At 43.9% G+C, this 14,527-nt stretch overlaps 1 protein-coding gene across 1 annotated transcript in view; it reads right to left on the bottom strand.

Annotated features, from left to right (window-relative positions):
• Positions 1 to 14,527, bottom strand: part of nrap (nebulin-related anchoring protein) — a 53,527-nt gene that overhangs the window by 20,841 nt on the left and 18,159 nt on the right. Inside the window, exons 13-27 of the mRNA XM_063221770.1 lie at positions 12,103 to 12,207; positions 10,817 to 10,924; positions 10,223 to 10,327; positions 9,696 to 9,794; positions 9,333 to 9,437; positions 8,779 to 8,886; positions 7,838 to 7,945; positions 6,837 to 7,034; positions 6,260 to 6,364; positions 5,765 to 5,863; positions 5,215 to 5,319; positions 4,510 to 4,617; positions 4,021 to 4,128; positions 3,547 to 3,750; positions 1,427 to 1,531 (exon numbers count right to left, since the gene is read on the bottom strand). Of these exons, the coding sequence (XP_063077840.1) occupies positions 1,427 to 1,531; positions 3,547 to 3,750; positions 4,021 to 4,128; positions 4,510 to 4,617; positions 5,215 to 5,319; positions 5,765 to 5,863; positions 6,260 to 6,364; positions 6,837 to 7,034; positions 7,838 to 7,945; positions 8,779 to 8,886; positions 9,333 to 9,437; positions 9,696 to 9,794; positions 10,223 to 10,327; positions 10,817 to 10,924; positions 12,103 to 12,207 (1,770 nt within the window). The remainder of the gene's footprint in view (positions 1 to 1,426; positions 1,532 to 3,546; positions 3,751 to 4,020; positions 4,129 to 4,509; positions 4,618 to 5,214; positions 5,320 to 5,764; positions 5,864 to 6,259; positions 6,365 to 6,836; positions 7,035 to 7,837; positions 7,946 to 8,778; positions 8,887 to 9,332; positions 9,438 to 9,695; positions 9,795 to 10,222; positions 10,328 to 10,816; positions 10,925 to 12,102; positions 12,208 to 14,527) is intronic.

The raw sequence follows: 14,527 nt of genomic DNA, 5'->3' as shown, positions 1-14,527 counted from the left end.
GTTATCTTTAATGACTCCTCTAAATGACTTGGATTAATTTCTGAATTAATTAATTAAACATTAACCAGAGTAGCATCCATACTTCATACTTGACGTTACATCGAATATTGTGCTCAAGTCAGCCTGACAAACCAGGACCAGGAAAAATTGACCTAATTAACAACCTTCACTATATAGTGTATCGCCTACAACATCACAAGAATCAGTTATCTGATTGGTTATAGCGTCTTCCAGTAGTACACTGAGGCACTTGAGACGTATCCATTTATCCCTCCCAACCCTGAGAACGTCTTGTCTACTGGAGATTTGCCAGACTAATTTCCGTCTACTAGCTAAGTGTGGCAGCAGCCAGGCTAACTATGCCTCAGTGTTGGCTAGTCGCCAATGTGAGTCTGGTGCCATGAGAGTGGAAATCCGTTGCCTGTTACACCGTTATAGCCCACCCATGGTTGCCAGATGTGATGGATGATTTTCATTTTGCCCAAAATAATTCTTAAAAACCACCCGAAGGCACTGAATCCCACCCACCCAATTTGAACTAGATTCTATGGATTTTAATGGTCATACATCTACAGGAAGACCCACCTAATACTTTTTTTTACCTGCAGATGGTCATCCTTAACATCCTAGATAAGTGGGCAGGATTCCGCCCAATCTGGCAACTCTGAGCTAACTATGTGCCTCAGTCTTGGCTAGTTGCCAGAGCAATGTGAGTCTGGTGCCATGAGAGCCACCTTATTACCATGCCCATTAACCCCACCCATTTCAACATTTTGTCATGCTCTAACAGCATTTCCTGTCTGCTAGTTCCGGTTAGGCTGCTCATAGCCCTTCTGAATGATTTAGCACTAGCAACTGCTACCGAAAATGACATGGATGAATGAGAATATTCAGAGTCTCAGAACGGTGAGGAGAAGGTAACTATATACAGCCGTGGAAAAATTGAGAGACCATTTTGAAATTATCCGTTTTTCTGATTTCACTACTTATAGGCATGTGTTTGAGTAAAATCAAAATAGTTTTTTCATTCTATAAACTACTGTCAACATTTCCAACATTTTTTGGACAATAGGAAGGATAGCTTACCTCGCTAACTATGTTCTTCAGTCTTGGCTAGCTGTCATGAAAGAGTCTGAGCAATGTGAGGCTGGTGCGATGAGATCAGTAGCCTGTTACAGACTGTTATAGCCCATCCATGGTTGCCAGATGTGATTGATGATTTTCATTTTGCCCAAAAAAATTGCATAAAAACCACCTGGAGGATTTGAATCCCACCCATCCAACTTGAACTAATTTCTATTTCTTTATTTCTTTATTTCTTTATTTATTTATTTTCATTTTTATTTTTTTAACCCGCAGATGGTCATCCTTAACATCCTTAACAAGTGGGCAGGAAAACCGCCCAATCTGGCAACACTGAACTTACCTCGCTGATGAGGTCTCCAGCCTTCTTGGCCTGCCGCGCGTCCAGGGATTCCCCGGCCATCCAGCCCACTCCCTTCATCCAGTTCAGGTCAGAGCGATAGGTTTTCTAGAGATGCAACTTTGTGTCAGTTCATATGGTCCAGGTCCATCACAACTAGCTGGATGATCAGTCTTTTGAGGACTGCTACTGTTACTGTACATCACTACACAGTTCCTCAGAAGCAACTGGTGTGGAGTACTAGACTTACTGCATATTCGTGTCAGTGTCAGTGTGTTGTGAACTTGTGACCATTGCACTACTACTGTATGTGTTAAGAAAATGAAGAATTTACAGTGTACATGATGTCTTATGACTAATATACAGTAAGTACAGTTGTAAAATTGATTATACATGTTAACAATGTGGAAACCACCCAAGAAGACCAAATCCAGGCATGAATGTACATAAATGTGTAAAGAAGTGTGAATTGAGTGGAAGTGTATAGATGGTGAGGCCAGTCTAAGTCGATGCTGCTGTATGTTGTGGAAATGCATGATGAGAAATGTAATTTTTAAGAATATAGTTCACGTCAGTGCAAAGTGTACAGTAAGCATGCAACTAGACCTTATGTGTTGAGTAAATGTAGCCCTTACAACAATTAAAAGTATGTACACCGTGTCCCAAAAATGTGTGCACCCCAATGGGCAACATTGTTGTCTGTTTATCTCCAAAATGGGTTGCACCTGTTCAGCCAGGTGTTGTGAGGTTGTTTAATTAGTTCATCTGTTTGTGATTGGCCTATAAATTTCTTGGTTGACCATGAAGCATGTCACTGAGAGAACCTTTTTGGTAGTGTTGCCACGATGACAAAACAAAAATCTGGAAAAGCTGCACTTTCACAATCTCAAGTCCGTGCTCAAGCCATTGCTTTGCGCAGGGCAGGGAAAACTTGCAGGGAGGTAGCTCAGGACCTTGGCAGAAGCATAAGATGGGTGAAGAAGTGGTGGCAGAGATACCAGAGCTGTGGCTCCCTTGAAGACATGCCTCGTGCAGGTCGCCCCTCAGTTCTGAGTTCAAGGGCCAAGGACCTCATTCGCAAGGCCAAGGGAAAGAGACACCAATCCTGCCGCAGACTCAGTCGAAGACTGAAGAATCTTGGGGAAGCAGTCTCTAAGAACACCATCCATCGTTTTCTGACTGAGAAACTGGGTCTGAGAGCATTCAAAAGACAGCGGATTCCTCGCCTTACCAAACTGCAAAAGGAGAAGCGACTTGCTTTTGCGAAGAGGTATGTTAAAATGACCCCAAGAGAATGGGAAAATTGGGTTTTCTCTGATGAGTGCCCTCTCTACTTATTTCCAACTCCTAATAGTCAAAATGACCGCATTTATACTGACAATCGAATGAAAGTGCCACCTTCTGAACAGGTCAAGTTCAGCGCCCATGTGATGGTTTGGGGGGCAATGTCATCTTCAGGGCTGTCAGAATTGCATGTTGTACCCCAGGGCACCACCATCAATGCTGAGTATTATGTTAAGAGCATTCTCCAGCCAGTGCTACTTCCTATTCTCACCAGAAAGAAGAAATCAGGCCCTGTCACAGGTAGGAAGATGTTCAACAGGCGTTCGGAAATGGTCTTCGTGCAAGATGGTGCCCCTGCACACACTGCTAAAACAACTCAGCAGTGGTGTTCTGAGCAGCTTCCTGGCTTTCTGAGCAAAGTGGAATGGCCACCCAACTCCCCGGACCTCAACCCGATTGAGAACTGCTGGGGTATCCTGAACAGTCGGGTCTTCCACAGCCCACCTCCTACCACCATGAAGCAGCTCACTGCGAGGGCTGTGCGGGAGTGGGGCAACATTGAGCCTTCCATTCTGAAGAACTTAGTGCATTCTATGCCCGACAGGCTGAAGGCAGTAATTAAGATACGGGGGACACACACTGGCTTTTGAATAAATGCATTTTGTTGAATATTCACAATCTGAGTTGACTTTTTCTGTGGTGCACGAACTTATGGGACACGGTGTACTGTACAACTCAGGAGATATGGTCATATGCAGCTAGAATGTTATGGAGATGCTGCATGATGGGAAATGTACTTTTAACAATGAAATAGCTGGGTTTGTTTTGTCTTGACTCACGTCACTCTGCAGGTTGTAGGCGTTCTTGGCCCACTGCACCTTCATGTCGGTGGGCATGGTGGTGTACTCGTGCAGATACGTCCTGTAGTTGATGTCAGTGGCCATGTCCTGGGCCTTCTTGGCATGGGAGAGCATCATCATGTCCAGGGAGGCGTTGTGCTTGTTCTTGGTGTCCTCGTACTCCTTCTTGTAGGTCAGGCCACTCTGCACATGAGACATATTCTCTACTATAAGTTTGTAGTTACCCAGAATGACGATAAAGAATGATATAGCTGTGATGCATTACCAAAGGCGCTTTGTAATGTTGTAGTAATGTAATGGGTTTTTTCAGTGTAAACTAATTTTTTTTTGGAGGAAATAGAGAAATTTGTGCGAACATGCGACACCATGTTGTCCACCACTCTCTCTCTCTCTCTCTCTCTCTCTCTCTCTCTCTCTCTCTCTCTCTCGCTCTCTCTCGCTCTCTCTCTCCACCTGCAGCTTGGAGGCCTTGAAGGAGTGGGCCAGCTGGGAGTCGTCCGCCACCGTCTTCACGCCAATCATCTTGCCCTTCGTCTGCTCGTAGTCCTGCTTGTACTTGATCTGAAAGGATTTTGAATGAGTCAGTTTTGTTAGAGTCGGAGTCAGTAGTTCTCAGTAGTCTGAGTTTTCAGTATTGCCAAAACATAGTGCAATACAACGACTAAGTTATCTAATGTACTTTGGGACTGTATAAAACCTATAGAAGAGTCTTTGCTTTACTTCAACCAAGCATTGAGATGGTGAATAGAAGCTTACATCGCTAACCAGATGGTCAAGAGAAACTCACACCGCTAGCCAGATAGTGAATGAAAACTCACATTGCTAACCAGATAGTGACTAGAAACTCACATTGCTAACCAGATAGTGAATGGAAACTCACACCGCTAGCCAGATAGTGAATGGAAACTCACATTGCTAACCAGATAGTGAATGGAAACTCACATTGCTAGCCAGGTCTCTCTTGGCCTTGGCTGTGAGGATGGACAGGGCATCCATACGGAGCTCGAAGCCCTTCTCCCTCTCCTGCTCCCAGCTGCTCTTGTACGATTTCTAGGGCAAAAATCCAGAACATAATGTAAAACAGTTCCTTTATAACTAGGAAAGAAAATGCAATCCTCTGATGAAGACAGCTGCTATGCTACCGTCGAAACAGGTCAGGTGAAAGATCAAACTTTTACATGTCTGAAGTAAAAGAAAGTTAAGTGAAAATGTTTTCCAATGGCAAGAAGGGCAAACAAAGATGGGATGAGGACCAGACAATGAGAAAAGTGTTATGATGCCAAATTGAAATAGACACAAAAATTGACAACAACAAAGCTGACACAAATAATGTGAGGGAGTACTCATGGTACAACAAAACTGGCTTAGGGATACTGAAGATAAAAAAAGGTCTACAGCATTTTAGGAGGCCTTACATCAGAGTGGTAAGAGCGGTAGTTACAGTAATATCACATGAAGAGCTACTATTAGTAGTACTATTACTACTACTTCTAGAGCACATCTACTATCTACCGTAAGTGATGTGTGAGAGGCCTTACATTGCTAATGAGCCCTGCGTTGGCTTTTGGCCTGCCTTAAGACCGGCAGTTACTGTAATATCATAACATGAATAACTCTATACCAAGAGTGATTACATGTTGACCTTACGTCGCTAATGAGCTCTGCGTTGGCCTTGGCCTGTCTGAACAGCGGCTCGTCCTGGTTCATGGTGTACTGGTGGATGATCTGCTCTGAATCCGCTTTGTACGACAGCTGCAGACACAATGGATGGATGGATGAATGGATGAATAAATGAATGAATGAACAAGTGAATTAAGAAATAATGGATAAACAAATAAATGGATGGATGGATGGATGGATGGATGGATGGATGGATGGATGGATGGATGGGTGGGTGGGTGGATGAATGAAGGAACAAACAATTTGGCAAAGGAATGAATGAACAAATGGATGAATGAATGATCAATGGATGGATGGATGATTGGGTGAATGAATGAATGAATGAATGAACGAATGAATGAACAAATGAACAAATGAATGAATGATATAGTACAATCACATAATATACGCCCGACAATCACACAACCAGTAAAACAAAGTCAATGGAGTTTTTTTTATGATGTTAATGATGATGTTCATAAATGGCTGACAGGGTTGTGTGTGAGTCCATGAGAGTCTAGTGTTCATGGTGTCTTACATCGCTCTGTAGCTCCTGGCTCTTCTTGGCGTGTTTGATCTGGGGAGTGTCTGCCACCTGTGTGAACTTCACCTTGTCCACCTTCTGACGATACTTGTTCTGTGCCGAGAAGTTCAAATGATAATGTTTTAACAATAGCTTTGTTTTTCACCTGCCAATGGAAACCAGCTTCTAAGATATAATCTGGTGCAGGACATCTCTTTACTTTGTCATTTTTAAAATTGTAAAATTTACTTTGCACATTGTCCCGGACTAAGTAAAACAACTAAACTAAACTAAACCGAACTAGCAATGGCAAAAAAAACAAAGCAAAAGAATAGCAGTGAAAAATGAGGTCCACACAAAACAAATTTGCGCAAGGTTGAATGTCTGTCTTTCTCTGTCTCCCTCTCTATTCAATTTATTAACCAGTTACACAGGCACTATGATGCTAGCATGGAAGCTCTCTCTCTCACACACACTCTCCCTCTCTCTCTCTCTGCTAAGTGTACTCACGTCGCTGAGCATTTCTCCTGCCTTCTTGGCCTGGGAGATGTCCACGCAGCCCTCCGCGTCCCAGCCCACTCCCTTCATCCAGTTCAGGTCGGAGCGATATACATTCTGCAGGGAATTATGCATAGTACTCAAAGATCAGATTATCACTCTACAGGGAATTACACATAAAATAACTGAACTTAATGGCACAATGTCCACAAAACGTCCCCAAAACATCAGAAACGTCCAAAACATTGTGCCTTAAACTTTCTGGGAGCATAGAGCAGTGTTATGGCCCTTTATCATTTCCTTTCAGTTATCTTCTGTTTGGTCTAGCACCCATGTTACTGATGTGGGCACATTCTTGTCATCCGCACGTGTGTGTGTGTGTGTGTGTGTGTGTGTGTGTGTGTGTGTGTGTGTGTGTGTGTGTGTGTGTGTGTGTGTGTGTGTGTGTGTGTGTGTGTGTGTGTGTGTGTGTATGTGCCTGCGTGCGTGCCTGAGTGCATGCGTGCATGTGCGTGCGTGTATGTGTGTACGTGCGTGCGTGTGTGTGTGTGAGTGCGTGTGTGTGTGTGTGTGCACATCCTATTCTCACCTCGCTCTGCAAGCTGTAGGCCTTCTTGGCCTGCTGGACCTTCATGTCGTCCGGCAGTACGGTGTACTCGTGCAGCTTCTTGCGGTACTCCAGGTCTGAGGCCAGGGCCTGGGCCTTCTTGGCGTGGCTCAGGTTCATTAAGTCCTTGGGCAGGTGGCACTGTGTCTGCATCTCCTTGGAGTCCTTCTTGTAGGCGATCTGTGGATGTGGATTGGTTACATTAGATTCGATTATCCTTCATTGTCTCTTGAGGAGTGGAATTATGAGTACAGGCTACACATGAGAGAGTGTGATTCACAATTAACCACAGATCTACACAACAGACAAGACTTGAGGACCACAAAGAAACAAACAAGAAACATTTACTGAACAAGGAAGCAAATAAAAGACAAACAGCCATTGTTCCTTTTTGGCCCTGACACTAGTCATCCAAAACTAATGCAAACCATAGATATTGCACATACTCCCACCTTGAGCTATTGCTCAGAGAATACTAAAAATAAATGGATAAAAATACATATTATGCTTGTAATGCTACATAAAAAATACCCCATACACACTCACCCCATCTCTCTCTCTCTCTCTCTCTCTCTCTCTCTCTCACACACACACACACACACACACACACACACACACACACACACACACACACACACACACACACACACACACACACACACACACACACACACACACACACACACACACACACACACACACACACGCATATAAAAACCTACCAAGAATTACAGTTACCGGTATACCTCTCCTAACAAGCAGCGTAAAATAAATAACATTAAATAAATTGACTGATCTGCAAAGAATGTGGTAATATAGAATATCAAAACAGCCACATTTCAATAATCTACCTAAAACTACTTAAACTGCGAAAGAATCATTTTAAATAAATTTTACTCTTTTCGAATCTATGCACAGTTACTGTCTTTTTGCTTTGTAGGGCAGTTCTGTGATGGATGATTGTCAGTTTTGAGGTGTCTCACCTGACTGCTCAGCTTGGCCACCTGAAGGGAGTGCAGGGTCTTGGAGTCACTGACGTTCAACCCCACTGACTTCTCCTTCGTCTTATTGAATTCCTCCTTGTACTTGATCTGTCAATTATACACAATCATGATAACGCTACTCAGTCGGACTTTGTGAGCCAAAATACTCTTTTCCGTGTCACAACTTCGCAAGATAGCAGAGGAAGTGTTTAAAAACCTTGATGCTATCATTTTATAGAAGTTTATAAATATATTCATTAACGTTTATAAAAAAGGTTTCAGGTATGGGGGTATGTAAGATTAATTTACTTTTGCAGGGGTTTCAGATTTAGCGTTCAGTGTAGTCCAGTGGTAGCTGATAACAAGGAGTTCCATGACAAATTAACAGCTGGAAAATATTTTGGGGCCCCAACCACCTCTTTGCACTCTTGTGAAGTTATGGAACAACCCCACCGTAATCCTTAAAAAAACCTGCCCCCTTAGTGGTGCCCCTGCTCAGTTCACCAGGCCATGTTGTACGGTAGGCTACGTCACCCACCGAGACAGTAATAGCGACCTTTTGCGCTATGTATGTCACAGGGGCCCCATGCTTAGCATTGCTAAGAAAACAGCTACTTAACCCCAGGCTAGCTGCATGGCTACTATGGCTTATCCATGTTTTTTTTGGGGGTGTTTCCTGACTAACATGGATCATGGTTATTCATGGTTTTCATTTTTTTCAGCATAGTTTGTGACTATGGTTTAACCATAGTTCGTTTTCAAAGTAAAACTATGGTTAATTTTATAGTTAAACCATAGTCAAACCATGATTGAACCATAGTAAAAAAAACATACCGAACATGCTCAAAAAGCCATTAAAACCATGATTTACCATGGTCGATTTTCGTAAGAGTAGCCTGCCTAAGGTCTGCAAAATATCAAAAGGGTGTTTGTGTACGTACATCGCTAGCGAGGTCTCCGGACGCCTTGGCAGCTTTGATAGTCAGGGTGTCCATGCCGATGTCACACGCCTTGGACTTGGTCTTCTCCCACTCCTCCTTGTACTTGATCTGGGGTACGGGAAGGGAGGAATAGGACAAAATAGGATAGAGTACATTGGTGTTCATTTCCACTATGGTCCCTTTCACAAAAGCAGCACTGATTTAGTAGGCATGTGTGTGTCTACTGTATGAGTATGTGTCTACCTACGTGTGTGTGTGTGTGTGTGTGTCTGTGTCTGTGTCTGTGTGTGTATGTGTGTCTGTGTCTGTGTGTGTATGTGTGTCTGTGTGTGTGTGTGTGTGTGTGTCTGTCTGTCTGTCTGTCTGTCTGTCTGTCTGTCTGTGTGTCTGTCTGTCTGTCTGTCTGTCTGTCTCTGTGTGTGTGTGTGTGTGTGTGTCTGTCTGTCTGTCTGTCTGTCTGTCTGTCTGTCTGTCTGTCTGTGTGTGTGTGTGTGTGTGCACTGTACTGTGCTGCATGTGTATGCATGTGCGAGTCCTTAGTCAGGTCTGCTTACACCACTGATGAGTTCTGCGTTGGCTTTGGCTTTCTTGAGCTCCGGCAAGTCTCCGGCAAGCGTATACTGGTTCTTGGTTTTTTCATAGTCAGCTTTGTAGTTCAGCTGCACAAAGAAACAAAGCAGCAACAAGATATCAATGTACAGTGTACAGGCACAGCATGGTCAGTACAGTGCAGTATGTCCATAGCAAAGAACAAAACATTTTATTGCTATATCAAATGTGCAGTAACTACAATATCCGACCTTATACCAAGATTTTGAAGGCCCTTTTTCTCAGTGTCAATGTTGGTATAGTTACTGCACTTTGCCTTAGTAGGGCAGTGTATGTAGATGGCTGGGTTGTGTGCATGGTCTACTCACATTGCTGAGCTGCTGCGCGTTGATCTTGGCCTGTGCGATGTCAGGGGTCTCGGCGTAGGCATGGTACTTCAGCTTGTCAACGTGCTGCCGGTAGTTCTTCTGCAGAAGGCACACGCAGACACGTGAGCATGTAAAACACACAGTGGGGCATATGTACACATAACACATAGAGTGTACTCATTGTGCAGTATACATGTTATTTTGACTTACGTATATCGAGTTGTGTTATTAATTGTGATGACTAGCTGTGATATTCAGCATATGGCAGTAACACACTGTACTGTATGTGTGACGGAGGTCATCTTGCACCTGTTCACCCCCCTCGGGGATCGAACGTGCGACCTCGTCAACTACAACGGTTCGGCAATGGGAGACACAGTACGATACCGCTGGGCCAAGAGACTAGTCTCTCGGCCCAACGGCACGAGACTGTATGAGGCTATCGGAGGGAGGTTTACCAACGTTCCACGCCAACTCCGTGCTAGTTAGCCTCCGTTACATATGTATGAATAGATCAAAAGACTCACGTCCTTCAGTGGGTCTAGTTTCCTGGTGGTCTGGTATCCGGGGGTGATGGTGGCAGGATAGTTGTACTCCGCCTGCTCTGTTTGACTGTCTGACTTGTATGCAATCTGTGTGTAGTGATGGGAAATGACATGAAATACATGTAAACAGGGCTACTTTTCAATGCTTACCCACATTAAATAGTTGGAAAAAAATATCATAGATTATCAGAACTGTTATCATAAATTATATGAAAATGATATCCAATAAATTAACATAAAATCTTCATCTATGTAGTATATCAAAGTATTTGTTTATCTACAGTTACAGTACTCTGGCTTCAGTTTTCTTTTCTTGTTTACAGCAACTTGGTATTTAGTGGCTGGAAAGTTAGAGGGTTATATTTATAGAGCTAGAAATTCACTGGTTAAAGAATACATATTAGATTTAGTTGTGAAGGCCCAATCAAATCCACACACCAAAGCAGTGACATGCAATCACATGATCTTGGTGCCAGTTAAGTGAAGAGATGGTGTGGGGATTTTATCATGAATAGTTCCTTGGTTTGCCAACCCAGTGCCAATTTTAGGCAGGCGCTGCAATAGGAGATGACTCACGTCGCTAGCCAGCTTCCTGACTTTCATGGCGTGCATGGTGTTCTTGTCCATGCCAGAGCCTTCATAGTGCCCCTTCATGTGGTTGGTGTACTTCTCCTTGTATTTGTTCTGCAACCAGACAAAAAACAACAACAACAGCCATTTTAGCCAGAGATTCTTTAAGTATATATCTTATCTTATCTACTCTCTCTGTTTTAGCACAGCATGGCAATTCTTAACAGTGACCTGAATAAATGTCTATGTTAAATACTGAATATGTAAGTTTAATAGTTTGTACTGATTTGTCATGTTGGAGGTAATGCTGTAATGTAATGTTGGAGGTAAGGCCAGATGTAAGAGAAAGAGCCTATGTTGTTGGGCGTCCAGGGGTTTGTCCATGACAAAATGAAAAAGAATACAGCTGTTTAAAGTGTGATCTCAATGCAGTACGAATAAGGAAATATAGAGCCGTTGTCTCCAGGGTCCCCTTGACTCTTGGGCCCCTGGGCCTGGGCCTGGTAGGACAGTGCTGTGATACGCCCCCCTTTGCTTCATGCTGTTGCCAGCTGCTGCTGCTGCTGCCCAATCAAAAGTTGTTATTAATGGGTAAACCAACAGTCAGGAAGGGATCAACTGTACTGTTACCCTGACTGTATTTTGACAGATTTTTGGGGGAACACACCTCAACAGCTGTGGGAGTATGAACAAGGATGGTATTCCTCCACTATGAACACCACGACATTGACCATATTCACCGGTCTAATAGGCTTTTAATGCTTAATTGATATGTCTGTAAGATTGCATGGTGTTTTGTATTTGTGTGGATGTAATGCTTATTTGTAATATTCTGCACTGCTTTGGTTTGATTGTACATCGGCTTAGATAAAGCCATTAGTTAGCCATTAGAGGGCCAGTAGTAACGTAAAGCCAAGTAAAGCAAAGCTAGACCAGTGTTGCCAGATGTGGCTGATCATTTCCACCCCAAACGGTACTCAAGAACCGTCTAAAAGTGCTAAATTCCTCTTAATTTCAACCAAATTGCTTTGATTTCTATGGCCATAAATCTACAGAAAAGCCCGCCCAATGGCTGATTTTGACTGTTTTTACCCGCAGACGGCTATCCCAAGCAGCCCAAACGGGTGGGTAACCGCCCAATCTGGCAACACTGGGCTAGACTACTGGAAAGCCTATTCCAGTTAAGCCCTGATATAGATAGGATAGGCGCCACCGGGCATGGCTGGCTTTGCATCACTCTGCCGCTGCTGCTGCTGCTGCTGCTGCTGGGGGGTTAAATATATCCCACTCACATCGCTGGCGAGCTGGGCACTCTTGCTGGCAGTCTTGAACTGTGGCGTCTCACAGTAGTTGATGCTGTGGCCTCTGGTGGTCTCAAGGTCCTTCTTGTACTCAACCTGACGGGAAAAAGGAAAAAAAAAAACAAAGCACTCGTGAAGCACTTGTGAAGTACTCGTGAAACACCGCTTGGCATCTCACTATAGCCAAAGTTAAACACGTTCAGCACACATACAGTACATGTAGTCACCTGAATGGTATGGCATTCATAAGCACTTGTGAAGCAGGAGCACTTTCTGGCATCTCACTACAGCTAAAAGCTATAAAAACACACAGTCACCTGTGTGGCATTTCCGCCACTGCACCACCCTACGTGTACTACTACCTACCCCTACCAAAGTAATCACGCACAAAAGCTCTCATAAGCCCTCATGAACAACCGCCTGGCAGTTCACGACAGCCTGAGATAAACACATATGTACAGTGATCACCTGTCTGGCTTTCCCTGACTCTTCTCTCCTCCTAGAACAAAAGCTCTCACGTGTATGCCACAGGGCATGTCACTACAGCCAAACGTTTACACACACAGTGACCTGTATGGCAGTCGTCCCCCCATTTAGTGACTATCAGTTTTAAACTCTGTGCTACCAAATTCTGGAACCAGCTTCCTGTCCAAATTAGATCTGCCCCGAAACTATCATGTTTTAAAAGGAAATTAAAAAACGCTTTATTACCTCCATCAAGAAAGTTTTGTTTTTTTATCGTGTTTTTATCGGTCTGTCTGTCTGTCTGTCTGTCTGTCTGTCTGTCTGTCTGTCTGTCTGTCTGTCTGTCTGTCTGTCAGCAGGATAACTCAAAAAGTTATGCACGAATTTTGATGTTGATGAGTTGTTGGAGATCACAAAAGTTACAAGTAAATACATTTTGGTGGATAAATCATTATATCATTGATAGCATTTTACTGCTATCAAATGTACAGCCAGTCTTGCCTGATTTTCATAGACTTCAGGTCACGTACCGTGATTCTGGTCTGACCAGGACTATAACGATTAGCGTTTCCATGCAGGAAGAACTTTGTTTTCATGGCCTGGTTAACCCGCCTCCCTCGGCTTGCTACTGGTTGAGGGCTGTGCCGAAGTTTAAGCCATACATTTCTCAGCCCAATAGAACGTCTCTGCTTAAACCACGTCACTGCCTTGAACACGCCTCTACCCAGGACAGTTGGAAATGCTCAGTTGATTGGTTCCAGACAAAGTGGGTGGAGATCCCGCTGTAGCGGGATTGAGCAAGCTCCTGGCCCTACTGTGTGTAGCTGAGCCGAAGGTGTTACGTCACCAGTAGGGCGGAGCCCGGCTACAGCCAGTCACCTGTTTGGCATCGCACACCCCAGCCCCCGAAACCCCAGAACAAAATACACATGCAGTCAACTTTAAGGCATCCCAGTCCCATACCACCCTCCACCCACCAGAACAAAATAACCACGGACACTCAACCTCAACACATGCAGTCATCTATGAAGCATCTCTGTCCTGTGCCACCCTCCACCTTCTCAGGACAAAATATCCACGACAACTCAACCTCAACACTCTGTACTGGACATCTCAAGTCATGTGACCTATGACCTTGGCTAAATAAGGTCGCTGGGGGATCATCAGGTATCACACTGGGAATGTAGGCAGCTCTACTGTAGGAATATAGTGTGTGTGCGTGTGTGTGCGTGCGTGCGTGCGTGCATCTGTGGCCTCGGTCGGTAATGTGTGTGAGGCACTCGGCATAACAGAGCCACAATGACAAGGAGTCTCACAAACGTACACGCATACACACACACACACACAAGGATGAAAGTTTGCATGTGAGTGTTGCAGTGACTGATGAGTGTTGTAATCCTGGCTGTCAGTCTGGGTGTCATCCACAGGGCAATAGCTGACTATGGTGCTGGTTACACATAGATATTTTTATCTGTTTACCTATAATTTAAACACGACGCGAATGAATATAAAAACTCCATTGTGACAGGAGCGTTTGGGATATTTTCAAATGCACATTCTAAAACTCAAGGTCAAGACCAAAGTGTTTTAAAAAATATCCATGTACATGTAAACAGCTTCTATGTTTGGCAACCTAAATGGCCATCATGGCCTTTAAACATACTGGGCTTGCTAATGACATAGGAAAACAAGCACAAACAGTACATACAGTATGCACCGCCAAAGTCATTTTCTGTCACATTCACCCATTAAAGCATTGCATGACTTTTTAAGGAGTTAAAATGTTACTTAGTGTTCCTTTAAAGTGACGTTCGGCAGTTCGGGACAGGAGCCTGCCATGTGCAGTGGCAACATATGGTAAATTACCTCTACAGCTAATGACAAGTGACGTGAAGTGAAAGCCCACCTGGGAAATTCCAACTCCCATTGTCATTGTGACACAGCACACAAG

The sequence above is a fragment of the Engraulis encrasicolus genome, chromosome 17, assembly GCF_034702125.1.
Source record: "Engraulis encrasicolus isolate BLACKSEA-1 chromosome 17, IST_EnEncr_1.0, whole genome shotgun sequence".
In the NCBI taxonomy this organism is placed as follows: Eukaryota; Metazoa; Chordata; class Actinopteri; order Clupeiformes; family Engraulidae; genus Engraulis; species Engraulis encrasicolus.
The sequence above is the reverse complement of the archived record's forward strand: the minus strand, read 5'-3'. Positions and strand labels throughout refer to the sequence as shown.